The 18,806-nt window shown below is 46.6% G+C and overlaps 1 protein-coding gene across 2 annotated transcripts in view; it reads left to right on the top strand.

Moving 5' to 3' along the window:
* Window positions 1-12,927: 12,927 nt before the first annotated feature.
* PSAP (prosaposin) overlaps window positions 12,928-18,806 on the top strand; it is a 33,100-nt gene continuing 27,221 nt past the window's right edge. For both annotated transcript variants that reach the window (XM_022590823.3, XM_022590820.3), the window contains exon 1: window positions 12,928-13,040. In XM_022590823.3, the coding sequence (XP_022446531.2) occupies window positions 13,001-13,040 (40 nt within the window). In that variant the 5' untranslated portion in view covers window positions 12,928-13,000. The remainder of the gene's footprint in view (window positions 13,041-18,806) is intronic.

Below are 18,806 nucleotides of genomic sequence, written 5' to 3'. Positions count from 1 at the left end.
GATCCCGCATGCCATGGAGCGGCTGGGCCCGTGAGCCATGGCCACTGAGCCTGCGCGTCTGGAGCCTGTGCTCCGCAACGGGAGAGGCCACAACAGTGAGAGGCCCGCGTACCACAATAAAATAAAATAAAATAAAAAGTGAAGTCAGATGTGTTCTGACAAAAAGCAGGTCTGCTCGGCTGACTGTGGTGACAGAGCTTGATGTGACAGACATTCCTCTTAAAGGAACTAAAGCTGTAGCCCCAAGTTTGGGTGAAAAAAATATTTTTAAAATATTGACAACATACAGCAAGCCACAAAATGCATCATTTGCAAGTTTAAATTTATGATTAAAAAGACTTCAAATGTATTTTAAAGGGTGCTTCTGGAAAAAATGTGTGAAGATCATTGTCTTTTTAAAGCTATCTTTCCTTTTTATTTTTTTTGTGGTAGCTTCTCTTGTTGCGGAGCAACAGCTCTAGGTGCACGAGCTTCAGCTGTGGCACGTGGGCTCAGTAGTTGTGGCTCGCAGGCTCTAGAAGCGCAGGCTCAGTAGTTGTGGCGCACGGGCTTAGTTGCTCCGTGGCATGTGGGATCTTCCCGGACCAGGGCTCAAACCCGTGTCCCCTGCAGTGGCAGGCACACTCTCAACTACTGCGCCACCAGGAACGCCCCTGAGACTCAAGGTTTTTTTTAAATAAATTTATTTATTTATTTTTATTTATGGCTGCGTTGGGTCTTCGTTGCTGCACGCAGTGTTTCTCTAGTTGTGGTGAGCGGGGGCTACTCTTTGTTGCGGTGCACGGGCTTCTCATTGTGGTAGCTTCTCTTGTTGCTGAGCACTGGCTCTAGGTGTGTGAGCTTCAGTAGTTGTTGTGCGCGGGCTCAGTAGTTGTGCCTCTCGTGCTCTATAGCACAGGCTCAGGAGTTGTGGCACACGGGCTTAGTTGCTCCGTGGCACGTGGGATCTTCCCGAACCAGGGCTCGAACCCATGTCCCCTGTACTGGCAGGCGGATTCTTAACCACTGCACCACCAGGAAAGTCCTTCGAGACTCAAGGCTTTGAGGGTCGGTGACTCAGGAACCTAGCTGGGCTCTTGTCTTGGCACTGTTTGAGCTTTCTCAGCCCAAGCTCTCCCCTCAGGGGCATTTCCTTAATTAGTAACGTTGTTCCTTAGGATCTGAATGGCCCAATTCATAGATCAGAGGAGAGGCAGAAAGGAAAGATTTTCCAATAGGCATCAGGAGCCCTGGCCCAGCCCTGCACAATCTGTTTCCCCCTCACAGTAACACCTCTGGCCTGAGTTTCCCCTCTTGAGGCTCTGCTGCGTGACAGGCTGACCTCTGAAAGTGCAGCTTGGAGGTTCTAATGGGGAGAGTTTAGACCTGCTAGGTACCTAAAGCCCTACTATGTGCAGAGCCTGCCTGCCGGTAAAAGGTCTCCTGATCTCCTGGGGAGTGACCTTGAGCCAGGCCATTGGCCTCGCCAAGCTGCTGGTTTCCCAGTCCTACAATAAGGGCAATAAACTAGACCAGTCTAGAGCTCTCAAAGGGCCCTTTCAGCCTTGATGCTTTCAGTTCTACTTTCCCAGGCTGTGTGCTACTACCTCTTGGGACTAAGGTTTGGCAGGACAGGAACTTCAGCTTCTATTTCCCATCAGGTGTGGAACACCATGCCCAGTGGGTCCTTAACCCCTGTGTTGATTGACCCTCTAACCCACTATGAAGCTCAGGATGCTAGGTGGGTGATGTGACCAGATGACTCTGAAAAGTATCCTAGTCAGGATGATAGATTAGATGGTGCTTCCACTGTAGGCTGTGGGACCCACCCACACCTACAGGGAAATTGAGGGAGGAATGCCGGATCCACTGACTCATGGGGCACCCAGCCCCCAACACGCCTGTGGGCTCTGACCTCCTGCAAATTAAGCCTTTTCTTACCAGCTGCTCCTGGCCAAGGACGAGGGCGGCTCACGTCTTTCTCAGCCCTGTAGAGGCCTAGTCCCCGTCACTTCCAGAATCAAGTTTGATAACCAGTCCTCCTCTTTCCTTGGGCAGGGTTCCTTATGCCTCAGAGATTAAGTGAACTTCCAAATTGATGTATTTAGCAGATTATTTCTAGGGCAAAAAGGCCAAAAGTGTAGAAAAAGCATTGTCCAGGGAGTCTGGAAACCGGGGATTAGCCCCAGCTCTTGCTTTTCTCTGGGTGACCTTGGAGGAATTTCTTGTTTCTGGGTCTCAGTTTCTCTTTCTGCAGAAAGAAAATTTTGGCCTAGGGAGCTCTTTGAGGGACTGAAAATTCTATCTTTTTTTTTTTTTTTTTTGGCGATACACGGACCTCTCACTGTTGTGGCTTCTCCCGTTGCGGAGCACAGGCTCCGGACGCGCAGGCTCAGCGGCCATGGCTCACGGGCCCAGACGCTCCGCGGCATGTGGGATCTTCCCGGACCAGGGCACGAACCCGTGTCCCCTGCATCAGCAGGCGGACTCTCAACCACTGCGCCACCAGGGAAGCCCCTCGTTGTGGTTTTGATTTCCACTTCCTTCATGACTAATGATGTTGAGCCTCTTTTCTAATAGTTAATGATATTGGTCATTTCTTTTTAAAATAGTTTTAATCATCTTTACTTTTTTTAAGTGGGTAGGTAATGCCTTTACATGGTTTCTAAATGAATTCTAAAGGCAGTTTGGTACAAAGTTTCCCTTCCACCTGCCCTAATTCTTCCAGAGATATTCTTTGCAAATATGATAAAATATGTACAAATGTTCTTTTTTTAAACACAGATGGAGCATATTAAACAACTTTTCTGTGCTTTGACTTTCTACTTTATATCATTACATATTTCAGCGTTGCTCTGTGAGAGCCACCGGAGGTCCCAGTGTGTCTGCAGGGTCACGACCCTTTAATTTACCTCTGGAGCAAATCAGGCAGAATCTGGGAGGGCTTTTAAGGTCTGGTCTCTGTGGCAGGGTGTTTTTGTTTGTCTGTTGTGTTTTGTTTTAAATTAATAGACTTTATTTTTTAGAGCAGTTGTAGGTTTACAGAAAATTGAACAACTAACAGAGTTCTCAAATGCTCCTTCTTTCCCCTCCCCAGTTTCCCCTATTACAACCATCTTGCCTTGTTGTACATTTGTTACAATTAATGAACCAATATTGATGCACTATTATTAACTAAAGTCCATACTTTACATCAGGGTCCACTCCTGGTGTTACAGTTTTGACAAATGCATAATGTCATGTATCCACCATTTCAGTATCACACAGAATAGTTTCAAATCCCATGTTCCACCTATTCATCCCCTCACCACTTCCCCACCCCAGGCCACAACTTACCTTTTTACTGTTTCTCTAGTTTTGTGTGACAGGGTTTTGAAGGGCAAGCCTGCCCTCTTCGTGGGTGATGCTCCCAGCTGCAGGGAGGGGCTGGAGGCCACTCGAAGGCTAGGGACAGGGGTCTGTTGAGAACTGTCAAACGACAGAACAAAAACAATTTAGTCATGTTTGATGTCCTTTATTCAAGGGAAAAACGATCCATGGATTAGGGGGACACAGTACTTCACAAGCAGGGGAGCACTCTTCCTGAGGGATTTGAGACAAGAGGGTTTTATAGAGCATTAGAAGAGGCAATTTGGGAACAGGACGAGATTGGCTAGGAGGTCAGAGATTTCCTTATAATAAGGCTGGCGGGGCCTGTTTTCTAGGTCAGGTGAGCTAGCTAAGGTGAATTGGAGGATTGTGATTGGTGTGTGGTAAGTTTCCTTGACAGGTGTTTCCTGTAAGTAAGTAAGTAAGGCTGACTTCAGTGTAGGTTTGTGAAGTGGCGGCGTGGGGGAGGGGGGCAGCCTCCATCTTGCGTGTCTGGATATACACGTGAACTTCACCAGAGCTGACCCTGTTGTGCCCTAGGAGAGCCTAGGAAGGAGTCAGGTGCTGCATGGGTCTCCTGGTCAAAGGATTTGGGTCAGGAGGGGCACACCTTTCTAATCCCCCATGGAGAGGAGGGGAGAAGAGATCCCTCAGAAATCGGCAGCCATAGTCTCCTCTCAGAAAAGGGGGTGTTCACCCATCTGCATCCCCACCCAGACTACCACCTCCTGAGGACAGGAAGACATCTCTGCCCTTGTATACCTGGTGTCTGGCCCAGGGCTGGCCAGGAACACGCATTAGTTGAATTTGGGGCTGAATGGGCAAGTCTGACCTTGAAACAGGCTTCTGCTTCCCAGGGTCACAACGATCCCTTCTGTGGGCTCAGCTTTTTTCAGTTGGTTTTATAGGGTGTAACAATTTGGATGAAATTACTGCGGTCCAAGGGTCTTAGTCCACCCTGCCCAGTGAGAAGTTTAATGTTTTCAGGGCCCAGAGTTAACGAGGCTCACAAACAAACTCACAAGTTCAGTACGAAAGCTAGACCAACAGTCTTTACTGCAAGGAATAGCCCTCTCACCTGAACAGAATTATCTGCCCAGACAAGCAGCATTTTCCCACCGCTATCAGGACCGTCAGGCAAGTTACAGAGCCTGTTCTGGGCATGTGGAACCTGAACATGGAAAGGTGGTTGTATGTTGGCATCAGGCCCTGATGGCCCCCATGCCTCGGGCACTAAGGTAAGTGTCCCAGCTGTGTCACCCCTGGGCAATTGTGGGCATTCTCAATGAAGGCTGTGTGGCATAGGCCTCGGCCCCAAACTGTCTTGGGCTTGAATCCTGTTTTGCCAGCATCAGGGATATCCTAGGTAAGTCAGCCTCCCGAGGCTCAGTTTCTCTATCTGTAAAATGGGCATAATCCTTGACTTAAAGATTTGAGCCCATGTATGTAGAGTGATCAGGAGGGAGCCTGGCATATAACAGGCAATCAGTTAAGGCCAGCTGTGGTTGTGGTTGTTGTTGCTGTTGGATAATGCCAGTTTGCCTTTTTGATTCTTCTCTTCCACCTCCTCTAAATTTCAAGTTCATTAGGAAGCTTCATTTGTTAAAGATATGCTAATGTAGTCAATTTGATTAGAGCCCAGTTCTTGCTTTCCTTTCAGGCTCTGGAACTAACTATTCAGTCTAATCTCATCTTTGTTATTGTTCACCCTCCAAGCTCGGCCCAGAGCAAGGGCTTAAGGGTGCTCTAGAAGTCAGAGGAAGAGAAACTTGCCTGAGGCTGGAGGGAGGGAGCGGGGAGGCTTCCCAGGAGGGAAAGGGCAGGTGCTTGGGACAGAGATTAAACTGCTAAACCAGGAGGACCGGTCCCAGTTCTGTTCCCTACTGGCCTTGTGATGGGTTCTGTCCCTTCCCCTCTTTGGGTTTACTGCAGTTCTCATTCTGACATTCACAGATGGACAGCGGAGGTCTGAGAATCTCCTGAAACCAGTGCAGAATGTTGTGTCTGAGCACTTTTTGGCAGAGTGTCCCCAGCTTTCAGATTCTCAAAAGGGCTTTGACCTCACGGACTGGCAGACTTCCTCACAGTGACTCAGCTGTTTCCCATGGGCTCCGTTGCCCACAGCTGACTCACCAACACGAGCTCTTAGCAGCCCCCGGGGCCAGCTCCCCACAGAGCGCCTGATTGGCTCAGCCAAGCACAGCCCACTGTGACTACACCTGGGAGCAGAGCTCTGGGGCCAGGCCACATCGTGGCGGTGTCCAGCTTCCAGAATAGACGGGCTGCCTGAAACTGTGCTTGTCGTCCCCAGCCCAGAACGTGGCCAGGCCCAAGGTACCAACTGGGACCTGTGCACCAGGAGCCCCAAGGGAGCCGTGGAGCTGGTGGGGCAACTCTGGCTTCCATGGAGGGGGTGAGATAACATCAGGCCTCATGTGTGGCTTTTCTATTAGCCTGTGTCTTTCAATTCAGTGTCCACAGCCTTTGGCACAGGATTTGGCATATATAATACTAGGTGCTCAATAAAAGTATTGCTGAAAATAACCAGACAGCTACTTGAGCAGTGAGTAAAGTACAGTAGGGACAAGAGGGAGCCTTGACCATCTCCTAAAACATTGAAAAGTCTTCCCTCTGGGAGTATCATTTTAACTGGGTTTTGAAGGTTGAATAAAAGCTCACCAGGGAAAGAGGTAGAAAAGGGAATTTGAGGTGGGGAAGTGGGTATTTACAGGGCACACAGATGTGAAAACACACAGGTTATTCAGACAACCATAGAGGGTGTGGGGCAGAGTGGCTGGGACCATGAGATGGAGGGGTAAGGCTGGGAGTTCAAGGGAACAGATTGCAGCGTTGGGTTAGGGCCAAGGCCTTGTGTTCTGAGAAGAAATGTCAGAGAAGAAGGAGGACAACTCAGAGCAGAGGTGTTAGAGTGGTGCTGTGCACCCCCAGATCTCCCTGTGAAGACCAAGGAACTGTTAAACACAGGACAGTAGGTCCCAAATGGAGTCACCTATGTTAAGTCCCATGGCTCCAAACTGAGAATTATAGTGTTGGCTCTCCCAGAAATGGATTCTTAAACCAGTCATTCAGGGATTACCTAGTCAGGACTTCCCTGTTGGCACAGTGGTTAAGAATCTGCCTGTCAATGCAGGGGACATGGGTTCGAGCCCCGGTCTGGGAAGATCCCATGTGCCGCGGAGCAACTAAGCCCGTGAGCCACAACTACTGAGCCTGCGTGCCACAACTACTGAAGCCCGTGTGCCTAGAGCCCGTGCTTCTCAACGAGAGAAGCCACCGCAATGAGAAGCCTGCGTACCGCAATGAAGAGTAGTCCCCGCTCGCCGCAACTAGAGAAAGCTTGCACGCAGCAATGAAGACCCAACGCCAAATAAAAAAATAAATAAATTAAAAAAAAAAAAAAGAATTACCTAGTCAGCAATCAGTATTAGTTAGGTTATCTGGCTGACATCTGACATCTGTCTGACCCATGACATCCCTTAAAGGGAAGTGACCTTGCCATAACCAAGCTGCTTGTCTTGGCCTAGTTTTTTTGTTCCTTCTCCCTTCTGTCCATAAAAGTGTTTCATTTTGTATAGCTCCTCAGAGCTCTGTTCTATCTGTCAGATTGGATGCTGCCTGGTTCAATGAATTGTTTGTTTTTGGCCGTGTGGCATGTGGAATCCTAGTTCCCCAACCAGGGATCGAACCCGCACTCCCTGCATTGGAAGCACAGAGTCTTAACCACCTGACTGCCAGCGAAGCCCCCGTGAATTGTTGAGTAGAGCCAATAAGAGCTCAAAAATTGACTCAGCTGAATTTTGTTTTTTAACAACTCATTTCCCTGCTGCCTGGAGGGCAGCCTGCTGAGGTCTCACAGCTGTGCACTTGTCCTAGTCAGCTTGGGCTACCATAGTAAAATACCATAGACTAGGGTATTTATTTTCTCACAGTTCTGGAGGCTGGAAGTCTAAGATCAAGGTTTCTGCTGATTTGCCTTTTAGTGAGGGCTCTCTTCCTGGGTTGCAGATGGCTGCCTTCTCGATATGTCCTCATATGGCCTTTCCTGGGTGTGTGCAGTTGGGGCTGGGGGGCGGGGTGCAGGGAGAGAGCAAGCTCTCTGGTGTCTCTTTTTATAAGGACATTAATCCTATGAGATCAGGGGTCCACCCTTAATTACTTCCTTAGGGGGCCCCACCTCCAAATATAGTCACGGGGGGATTAAGCTTCAATGTATGAATTTTGGAGCAGGATACAAACGTTCAGTCCATACTAGCCCCCGTTCAGGAATTGCCCTCAGCCAAAGGAAGCCCTTGGCCCAAGGTTATGCCCCTCCCCTGGGGCACTATTGTGTTGCCTCAACTGAGGACAGTTTGGCAGGGCCATCCCTGCAGCATGGGGTGGGCTGAGGCCTCAGTGGCAACTTTACTGCAGTTTAATTTCCCGCTCTGCCCTATCTTGCTGCCCTCACTGCCTCAGAGGTGTGATCCTGCGAGCATGAGCTAAAAACTTCTGCCCACACATGTCAGTCTCAGAGCATGTTTCCCAGAGAACCTCACCACTTGACAGGTGGCAAATATGTGTCAATCCAAGAGCCAACTTGGATCAGTTGATCCTAGCAGCTGGAGTACTGAGTGAGGAGGCTTTGAAGTCACGTTCTAGTAGTGATGTCTATCATGGGTGAGGAAGTGGGCATGGGGACTTCTGTGCTGGATGTCCAGCATCCTGCAGAGTGGTGCTGTGTCATGGATACCAAGTGGGAGAGTTGTAGGAAGGAGGAGCAGACCAACAGTATCAGAGGCTAAAGGGAATGAGAAGGTGCTGGTGGACGTTCCAAGTAGGAATTTACCATTTACTTTCAAAAAGCCATTCAGTGGAGCTGTGGGCTGGGCTAGGGTTAGTCTGGAGGGAGAGTAGTAAATATGGTGAGTGTAGGTGACTGTTTCAAGGAGCAGGAAAGTGAAGGGAAGGTACGAGAAAGTAGCTGAAGTGAAAGTCAGGGGTGAGCAGATTTCTTTTAGGATAGGAGAGCCTTGTGTGTATTTATAATCTGAGGGGGAAGAGTCAGCGGTGAGGGGGGAGACTGAAGATATGAAAAAGGAAAGGACAATGGATGGAGCAAAGTGCTAGAGGGATGATAATAAAAATATTTAACAACTGGTAAGGCATGGGGAACGAACAAAAAGAATGGACACACCTAAAACTAATATAATATTGTAAATCAACTATATTCTAATTTTTAAAAAAGGAAAAAATATATTAAAAATAAAAAGAATAAAAAAAGGAAAAAACATACTAAAAATAAAAAGAATAATAAAAATAAAAAAACCTAGAGGTCACAAGAGCTGATCAACAAAAGCACAGGAGGGTTTAGCAGCTACAGTTTGGCCGCATAAAGAGAAGAAAAGGCATTTCCTCCTCAGAGATGGAAGGGAAGAGGTAAAATAGGAAGTGAGCACGAAGAAGACAGAGATGAGGTCAGGGCTTGAGCATTGTTGAGAAGATCTGGAAAGTAACAAAAACTCAAGATAATGAAACCTTAAACAAGATATGGCTGTGTTTACATAAATAGTCTGGAGGTGGACAATATAGGGCAAATAAAATCATCAGAGATCCAGGTTCTTATCTTGTTGCTTTGTCATCCTTAACAAGGCTCCTACCTCATGGCCCAGAATGGATGCTTGAGCTCCTGCCATTATGTCTGCAATCCAGCATAAAGAAGAAAAGAGTTTGCAGCCTTAGATGACGTTTAGCTGGTACAAACCAGTAGTGTTGTTCAGCAGTAAAATTATTGAACTACTTCTGTACCACCTGCTGGTAGATAGCTGCTGACTCCCTGGTGCCCATCCCCCTGCTTACTCATCCCCTGGGACCACCCACCCCTCCAAGACAACAACTTGGCTCAGTTGGGACCTTCCAGGACATTCCCCCAACACTATGGTCAGTGTCCTGGCAGTACCATTTGTTAAATATTTGCACTGGCTGTGTCTCTTCCTTTTAAGAGCAGTACCTTAAAGTCACAAAATGGGCACTTGTTCTTTTATTTCATTGGCCAGAATGAAGTCCTATGGCTGCAAGGCAGGTTGTGAAATGTAGTCCTTTTTCTGGGTGGCCATGTACGCAGCCAGAAATAGGGGGTTTGATTACTAATTATCAAGATCAAGGGAAAAGAGGCGAAGCATATTAGGAGACAATAGGAGACTCGGCCACCTGGGAGGGCCAAATACGTCCCAAGTGACACAGGGTTTTGTGAGCCTAGCTGGGATGGTTGATTTCTCCAGCAGCCCAGGGCTGCTAGGAAGAGAGGAAAAGACAGCAGAGGCCAGAAATTGGCAGGTGAGTGACTAAAGTTTGATGGGGAGAGTGGTCTTTGGGAGGGGCTTACTAGAGTGGTTGCCTGAGGGTCCAGACTAGGCAGAAAGGAAAATGCAGGCAGGAGAGACTGGAGGCTGGAGGTCTTGATGAGGGAGATGCTGGCGGGAGAGGAACCTGAGCTTCCTTCTCTGAGATGCAGTGTGGGTGTGTTATGGGGGGAGGGGGTGCTTCCAGGGTGGGACCAGGGTGGCTGTTGGGGGAGCCAGAGTGGAGCTTTGGGGCCAGGCATGTGGGCTGGGCCTTCACAGTGCAGGCCTCTGTTCTATCGGCTGTCTTGGCCCAGTGCTCTTTCAGTTGCACAATAGAAGCAGTAACAGATGGAAGCTTTCTGGGGCCAGAAGGGGAATTATTCATCTGACAGGTGGGAGTCTCACAAGATCTCAGGCACTAGAAGTGGGGCCTCGTGAGGAGCTGGGACCCAGAACTGGAAAGTCATCAAGAACCCCGCCAGGGTCTCCAGTATGGATCACATTTCCAAGGAAAAATATCTTTGCAGTTCCCTGAAAACTTGAGCTCATAGTAGGGAGGAAAAGAAGGGGATTTTCTTATCTTTTAAAAATTTTCCTATAATTTTTTCTTTAAGAAGTATGAAGTAAAACGTGGACATTACAATGAGTGAAATAATGCAATGACGGGTAAACCCCAAATCAGGAGACTCTTCTCACTTCCAGTTCTTTGTTCCTCTTCTGAAAATTCTGCCACTTCTGAGAGAGAAGGGCACCTTGCTGCTTCTGCCTCATGCTTCAAAGCTGCTTCAAGTAACGTTGTTTTGTCCCGGCCCATTTCCTTAACTAGCCCATCATTGTTCAGCATTTGAAATCTTTCCAGTTTCTACTGTTACAAAAGGCTATTCTGTGAACACTTTGGATAAAGTACTTCTTAGCTCTGGATTATGTCTTTGGGGAGGTATATAGCTAGGAATGGTATTATAGGGTCAAAGGGTCCAAATAGATTCATAGCTCTTGTTGCCTACACACAGATGGTTAGGAAGGTATTTAAAGAGGATTGAAGCATCTACTGACTTGGTAAAAAATTATAATAACCCACTTACTGCTTCTATATTCTTTATTAAAATTCTGTCCTTACAGGGAAGGGGGTGGATGAAGGAACATATTACTCTTGTGTTCCAGGTGTGCAAATAAAAGGCAGCAAAAGTTCATCTCAAAAACACGGACATATCCCTCTAGTTGCGGGGGAGGGTATTAAAAAGAGTCGTGGTGGGTTCAGGCTCTGTCATTAAGTAGCTCTGAGAGCTCAGTTACTCCGGCCAAGTGAGAGCCTGTGATCCGAAGGTCTCCAAGTTTCCTTTTGGCTTGGGGTCTTGTAACCTCTGCGTGGGATGCTTTGCCTCCTTCATCGGCTAGGAGCTGGGAACCAGGCTGTGTCCTAGAACCCCACCTCCCTTGCATTTATCTGGCTGTTGGGGTAATCTGCCCCATGCTGTGCCTGGACTTAGGAAGCCTGCAGATGGGGCAGCCATGCAGCCTCCGTCTTGCCATTGAGGCCAACCAGTGAGGCATCCAGTTGAGACCAAATCTTGTCCCAACTTTACTCAGCTCTTTCACATCACCAGCTGTGGTGCACACTTCCCCATCCAGCTCCCCAGTGGGAAGTAAGCCTCGCTGTGTGGGTGGTGGTGGAGGAGCTGAGCCAAAGGTGCTGAGACCTCTGTCTGTGGGCTGTTCCTCAGGAAGCATTATAGATTGTCACAGACGGATGGGACCCTGGGTTTGCCCCTCCCTGGTCAGGTGTAACCTTGGATAAATGTCCCTCCCATTCCAGGCCTCAATTTCCCAATTGGTACAATGATGGAATGGGACTAAATGACCTTTAAGGGCCTGCCCTAAAAGTCTGAGGTTTCCTTCCTTTCTTTCCCTTCGGCTTGTAGGTACTTGGCCCTTGGAGGACAGCGAGGTTGTGGTCATCCCTCTGCTCAGAACCAGAGGGTCAACCACAGGTAGAAGGCAAGTGGTTTTGTGGGCCACCCAGGCCTTTCTTATTCTGGAGTAAGGTGAGGATTGAGGGCTAGACAGGGTGGGCAGCTTCCTTCTCCATAAAGGCCCCTGGCTGATTTTTAGCCTGATTCTCAAATTCAGGCTTCACTCTCTGTTTCCTTCTCCAACGGCTCAGACACTTTCTATCCTCCCCCATCTTGCTTCTCAATCCCTTTCCTCCACTCCCTCCAACTCTGGGACAAACCATGAGAGGGCCTTGGGAGTGTTTGCATATTTTGGGAAGGGGAAAATTTCCCTTCCCTTCTTTGGTTCTTTTTGGTTGGTCAAACAATTAAAATGATGTAACACAGATTAACAGGAGAAAATAAAATTTAATTTCATATGTGTGGGAACCCCACAGACACGAGAGGGTCAGAGACAGAGAGGTAAAATGAGGTGTATACACCATGCTGAGCTAAGAAATGGGATAGGGGCCTGGGGCTTCCAAGGACAGGAGGGTCATCCACAGGCAGATAAGAAGAGCAGATTTTTCCGTAATTAGGTGTCTGCTCTGCCGTATAGATGGGGTCACTTAGATAAAATTTGTTCCTGGTAATAACACCTTTTCTGGGAAAAATCCCCCATTTAAATTCTTCTAGGTAGTTAAGGGAGGGGCAGTAATTCCTCTTGAGCCCACAGGCTCTCCATTGCCTTTAGCCAAAAGAATCCACATGCCAAAGTACCACATCTCAGAGACCTGTTCTGAAACCCTACATATCTAACATTGAAAAACCTGTCTGTGAGTCATGGGGAGAAGGGATTGTGGATATGAAATGCTAAGAGGGAAAGTCAGGACCCAGAATGAAGTTACACGCTGGCCCAGCCACGAAAATACTATGAACGTCATTTAAGAGACAGCGTGGGTCAAGTGGTGAGTTTGAGTTTTAACTGTGAGAGCTTAGAAAAAGTAGATAACCTTTTTGAGTACGGCTTCTCAACTGAAAAATGGTACTAATAATAGAAAATGGTACTTCATAGAAAAAAGGTGAGGTTGACTTCTTCATTTATGTATTCTTTGATGACCTCTCCATTCCCTTCCGTCTCCTTATCCTCCTCCCATGCTCCTTCAATCCTTTCGTCCTCCACACTCCTCCCACCTCCCAGCCTTCCTTTTGCGCAGGCGCCCTGTGCGGCGCTGAGTCAGGCTGCGGGGAGAATTCGGGCCGCCCGGCCGGGACAGAGCTTGCGCCTGCGCGGTGGGCGGCTTTGGGGCGGGGCACGTTTATATTCGCTGAGGATCAGCTGACGCTCTGCGTTGCAGACTGACTGCGGAGTCAGGAGGCGTCATGTACTCCTTCTTGGTTCTGGCCAGCCTCCTGGGCGCGGGTAAGCCCTGGGACCCCCAACCTGGGGAAGGGGACCCCGCAGGACGCAGCCCGCTAGTCCCGGAGCGGGTTGTACCGGGCCTCGCCCCTTTGCTCCCCATAGGGATTAGTGAGGGGCGCGCACTGCGCAGGCGCCTGCGCAGAGCCAGGTACCTGCTGGGCGGCGGAGGGGCTGCTGGAGGCGGGAGGCGGTTGGGAGCCTGGCTGCTTAGGGGCTGGGGTCGGGCTTGTGTGCGAGGCGGGCGGGGCCGGGGAAGTAGCGTCTTCCTCACGGCCTGAGTTGGCGGACTGGGGCTCCCTTAAGCTGCCGGTCCAGCTCTCGGGGTGGGCCTGTAGGGTGACCCCTCCTGCAGCTGTGTCGTGCTTGTGCTGGACGCACGTCATGGAGATGGACTGGGGCCCCAACTTCTGGATAGACTTTGGCCCTTGGCCTCACTTGCCCCAGTTTTTAAGAGTATTGAAGTTGCAGAAAGCACCTAAGTATATCTTCTGTATTGATGTTTATCTTTGCATATATATTTACTCTTGATCCTACATCTTGAAGATGATACGGGGTTTTTGTGGTCCTGATGAGTTTGCAATGGAGCCCTCATTTCATCTTGCATGGCCATTGGCAGGTTTTGGCAGTGACCTTTATTTTGGGGAAAATCTAAGTACCTGAGACGTTGTGGTCCTGAAATAGTACTGACGGTTGTTAAAATCATCGCAGGTTATGTAGCCAATGCTTGGGAACCAGCTGTACTGCCTTCCTGGAATTAGGAGGGGTCCCGTGCCCTTCCCATGTTATCGAGACCAACCCTCCACCCTCAACTCTTGCCTTCATTAACCTCATCTAAATCATCATGGTAAAGGGAAAGGAGTGAGGTTGAATGACTAGGAGCCAGATTTTAATTTAAATACACAGAGGATCCCAAATCTGGATGTTTTCTGGTAATAGCCCACTGAGGGCAATAAACCTGATCTTCAGGCCCGTCCTCAGTTTCTGTTTCTAGTTAACTGTAATCTAAGGGCTAGCTTCCATTCTAACTCATGCAGCAATCCAAATTTTAATAGACAGTAATGTAATGGATGACAGAGCTGATGGGAATCAAATAAGATATTTATAGGTGAGATAGATTTAAGGTGTTTTTCTCATGTTAGCTTTCAGCAACTTCCACGAATGTGTCTTAACCTTAAACCAAGCTCCTAAACTTGCTTTACTTGTGGATTATGAAAGGCAATCAACTTGTAAAGAAAGATTTTTGGTTTTATAGTCAGCAAAGAAACTTTCTTGCTGGGGTTGATACTGCTTTTATTCCATAGTCAGTATGATAAAGTAATGCTAGTCTCTAAATTTTCTATACTGATTGAAAACGAGTTTTTTGTTTTTCAGTATCAAACTGTTCTTACTAGCAGTGACTCACTCCTCACGAGACCCTTAAGAGTTCTGACACTCAACCCACACAAAAAGGACTAAATTGTTTGGAAATGTAAAATCCTCCTCTGGTATATATGGGAGTATGGCTAACCAGACTGTTAAGTTAAACTAGATACCCTTTTCCCTGAACACTTGGGTAAATAGGAGTGTGTAATAATGGCCTTGTTCTAATCTTGCTGCCCAGCCTTTAGGATTATGCCAAGGTCATGCTCTGAACACAATATATGAGTGCCCGCTTGCCTTGACAGCTCTGGCCCCAGTGTAGCTTTTTGGAAATGTATTCCTAAAATTTTTAATATTGATAGTGAGCTTGTTAACGAAGGTGTCTAGTGACGGCAGCCGTCATCTGCTCCCTGAGAGCTTAGAACTTGCTGTTCCAGTGTGGCGCCAGAGAGTGTCATCCTGAATCTGGAGAGGCTTTATGCTTTGTGTTTTAATGATGTCCTGGTGGTAGAGACTTTTGCTCTTGAGTTATTTTCCTACTCATCCAGTTGCCCCTCTTTTTTCTCCACCTGGAAAAGAAATGGCAGTGATGGTATACTGAGAGAATTGGAGAGTATCTCCTCTAACCTCTTAGGAGTGAAGACACTCAGGCCCCCCAGAAATGACTCCCCCAAATCGTAGGCCATTTACTGGGGAAGTCAGAATCAGAACCCAGGAGTTCTGACAGTGCTTGCTCTTTATCCTTCCATCAACACCAAGTGCTTAACTTTACAAACTTATGGGGCTGTAATTTACATACAGAAAACATGCACCTTTTAAGTGTACAGATTGAGGTATTCCTGCAGAGTGAACGAGCCCACTGTAAGCAGCCCCCAAGGTAAAGGAGGAGCATCCAGAAGCCCCTGTGCCTCCCCATCCACTCACCCTATCTAACTTGCCCCGAAGGAAACCGCTTTGTTAGCTTCTAGCACTGAAAATGTAAGAACCTAATTACTGTTTTTGAGCTTTTTATAAATGGGATCATATAGTAAGGACATACTGTTGGGTGATTCCTCTAGTGGAAAAAGGCAGGCCCGGTGTTAATGAGGTGGTCAGTATAAAACAAGTGGCTTGGTGCCTGGGATGTGGTACCTATTCCCTGAAACTTAGCTGCCCCTGTTACTGCCACCTGTGTAGAGGCTAACCAGCTGAATAGTGTTTACCCGCCACTGAGGCAGGTAGCTCTCTAGGGATGCTAGAATGTGTCATGTACAAATATATATACTCATTTGATAGCTTATTTTTATTAAGATGCAAGACATGAACGTATAGCACAGCCTGCTGAATGTCAACAACTCCAGTTCTCACCTGCCAGGAATTTGGATAATTCCCCTGTTTAGCAATTTTAGTCAATCATCAACTTTACTCTGAAAATAACAAGGATTTGGTAAGTGGTTTAATTGCATTTAACAAGGTGTATCCAATACCTCTTACGACAGTTGAAGCGTATTAGATCAGGTGGTCAGGATTTTTCTAGATGGGGAAGGAGAACTTGCTCCTCCATTTTCTTGGGCTCTGAAGCTGGAACGGCTGGGCTGTGGCTTAACTGAATGGGGACGAGGAAGGGCGACAGGGTGTTGCTGGCTGGGGAAAGTACCTAATAAGGCATGGGAAGCTCTCAGGGCCAAGACCATGCCACTTGGGCAAGTGTGCACTGCAGCTTCTGGAAGCAGTCTTCTAGCATGGGCATTCTAGGTCCTCTAAGCCTTGCTTCCGCCACCAGTTATCTGCTTCTGCCTCCTGGGAGGAGGGTCTGGATTTTCCTGCCCTGCCTGTTTTGTTTTTTGTTTTTTTAAAATCATTTTAAAACTGATGGTAAATACAGTGATTGGGATGAACAGTTTGTTGGCGAAAGCACTCATTGCTTTACTTTTGTTCCGTGAAGTTCCAGAAAATAACCTGAATTTTGGCCTTGGGTAATGGTCTATGCACTGAAAAATAACCTGTCAAAATTCCATGTTTTCTTGCGGAATTTCTAATTCTTTATGATGGGAGTGAGATGATACTGTAGAATAGAAGTTTAGCTTTATCACATCATTGACTGACCTTGGGCAGTTTTCTTCAACTGTGCTTCCTCATCTGTACAATGGGCTTAATAATGTGATGCTTTAATAACTTACTGTACGACAAGGCATAGGTAAATAAGTACTATAGGGTTTGTTGTTAAGCCACAAAAAAACAATACCATGTTTGTTAATGTCCTTGTCCCACCAGCACAAGGACAAAATCAGTCTCCGCCCTTGATTTTGTGATGTCTCCTGCCTTCTTTCATTTCATGGGATGTTGTAAATTTAACAACAAACAAAATTAAATTGATGTGTAAGTATGTTATGTTGGACATAATTACCAGATCAGAAAACAAACTAGGGTAGGTAGTCAGCCATTAGGAGGGAGGTGGGAAAGAATTTGGCTAGGCAGCCAAACTCTTGGTTTATACATCAGTTTTTAACAGAACAGCCCAGCACATCCGGGCTGGTTCCTGGTAACCTGACTACTCAGATTCTAGGCTGGTTGTCCCTAACCATGGTACCTGGGGTAAGTCTGTTCTCCACTCCCCGCCCCAGTCTGGTTTCCCCATCCCTCAATGGCGGTGAACTGTTCAGATAATAACTGCACACAGTAAACAAGTTCCATCGGTGTAATAGTGCATAGAGTAAAAAGTATGTTTCCCTCCCACCACTGTCCCCTGGGCCTTTCCCAGAGGCAGCCTGGTACCAGCTCCTTTAGGAGCCTTCCGGAGCTACCTATAGGTGGCTGTGTGTATGATTTCCCCTTCTGTTTTTCTTTTTAACACAAACACATATTACACTGTTTCGCTCCTTGCTCTTTTTTAAAATTGTGGAACATTCTAGACATCCGGAAAAGTGGAAGAGTAGTGATAATGAACACCTATGTATATAACACTCTAGTTAAGATATAGAACAACCCGCTGCCTTCCATAGATAACCACCTTCCTGGCCTTGGTGTTTATCATCCCCCTGCAGGTCTGTCTTTATACTTTCATACATATATGTGTAATCTTCAGCGGTATGTGTAGTATTGTTCTGGATTTTTTTTTTTAACGTTTTTGGCCGCACTGCGCGGCATGCGGAACTTCCCCGACCAGGGGTTGAACCCCGGCCCCCTGCGGTGGAAGCGACAGTCTTAACCACTAGACCACCAGGGAAGTCCTGTTTTGGATATTTTAAACATTTTATGAATAATATATATTCTTGGGTTAGTAATTGTTTTTTATTTTGCTAGTGAGGTTCATTCATTTTGAAAATGTTTAGATCTGTTTCATTCATTTTCACTACAGTACAGTATTACATTTATATCATACTTATTCTCCATTCTGTTGATAGACATTTAGATTATGTCCAGTTGTTTTATTCTGTTACAAACTGCTTCTATAAATACTCTTGTGCACATGAACAGACATTTCCTTAGAGGATATACCTAGGAACAGAACTGCTGAGTTGTGGAGTATATCTGTTTTCACCTTAATTAGAAATTGCTGAATTACTCTCTAAAATGATTTTAGGAATTTCTGTTCCCACAGAATATGCGGTTTTTAGTTGCAGTATTAACATGTGATGTCAAACTTGAAATTTTGCCAGGATAAAAGGGTGAGGTGGTTTTCATTTCTCCTTTTATTTGTATCTTTAGAGGTTATTTCATGCTAATACAGATAGATCTATACTACTGCCTTTCTAAAAAAACATAAATTTTGGAATAATCTTAGATTTACAGGCAAGTTGCAAAGCTAGTACAGTGAGTTTCTATATACCCTGCACCCAAACTTCCCTTACTGTTAACATCTTATATAACCGCTGTACCTTTGTCAAAAGTAAGAAATTAACCTTACTGTTAACTAGACTGCATACTATATTTGGATTTTACCAATTTTCCTAGTAATCTCTTGTTTCTGTTCCAGGAGTGGATCCAGAGTACCACATTGCACTTAAGTTGTCCTATCTTCTTAATCACCTTCTACCTCCCAGCTGTTAAAAAAAATAGCTGCAGAGTATTTTATTGTATGGATGTGTCAATTTAGTTAAACCTATTGATGGACATCTGTGTCACAGAAAAAGTGAGATGGACTCTAATGACACTTCCAAATTTTAAAATTAAATTCTGGCCACATTTGGATAGATACTGCTTTTGAAAAGAAATTCTTTACATTGACAGGAAACTACATAAATAAGATTGAAGGAGATGTTATAGAAAGTTCTTTTGGCCAGTCTTAGTGGCGTCACTTATTACAGTAAAAAAAAAACAAAACAACTCCTTTAACAGCTGTGCTGGAATGCTGTCTCCATGTGCAGGCACTGATGCCAGAGGGTCATGTGGCTCTTCCTGTCTCACTAGGAGTAAAACCTAACGTTT

This window comes from Delphinapterus leucas, chromosome 16 (genome assembly GCF_059928025.1).
Source record: "Delphinapterus leucas isolate spDelLeu-1000000601 "Yukka" chromosome 16, BTC_Dleu_Yukka2, whole genome shotgun sequence".
Classification (NCBI taxonomy): Eukaryota; Metazoa; Chordata; class Mammalia; order Artiodactyla; family Monodontidae; genus Delphinapterus; species Delphinapterus leucas.
The sequence above is the reverse complement of the archived record's forward strand: the minus strand, read 5'-3'. Positions and strand labels throughout refer to the sequence as shown.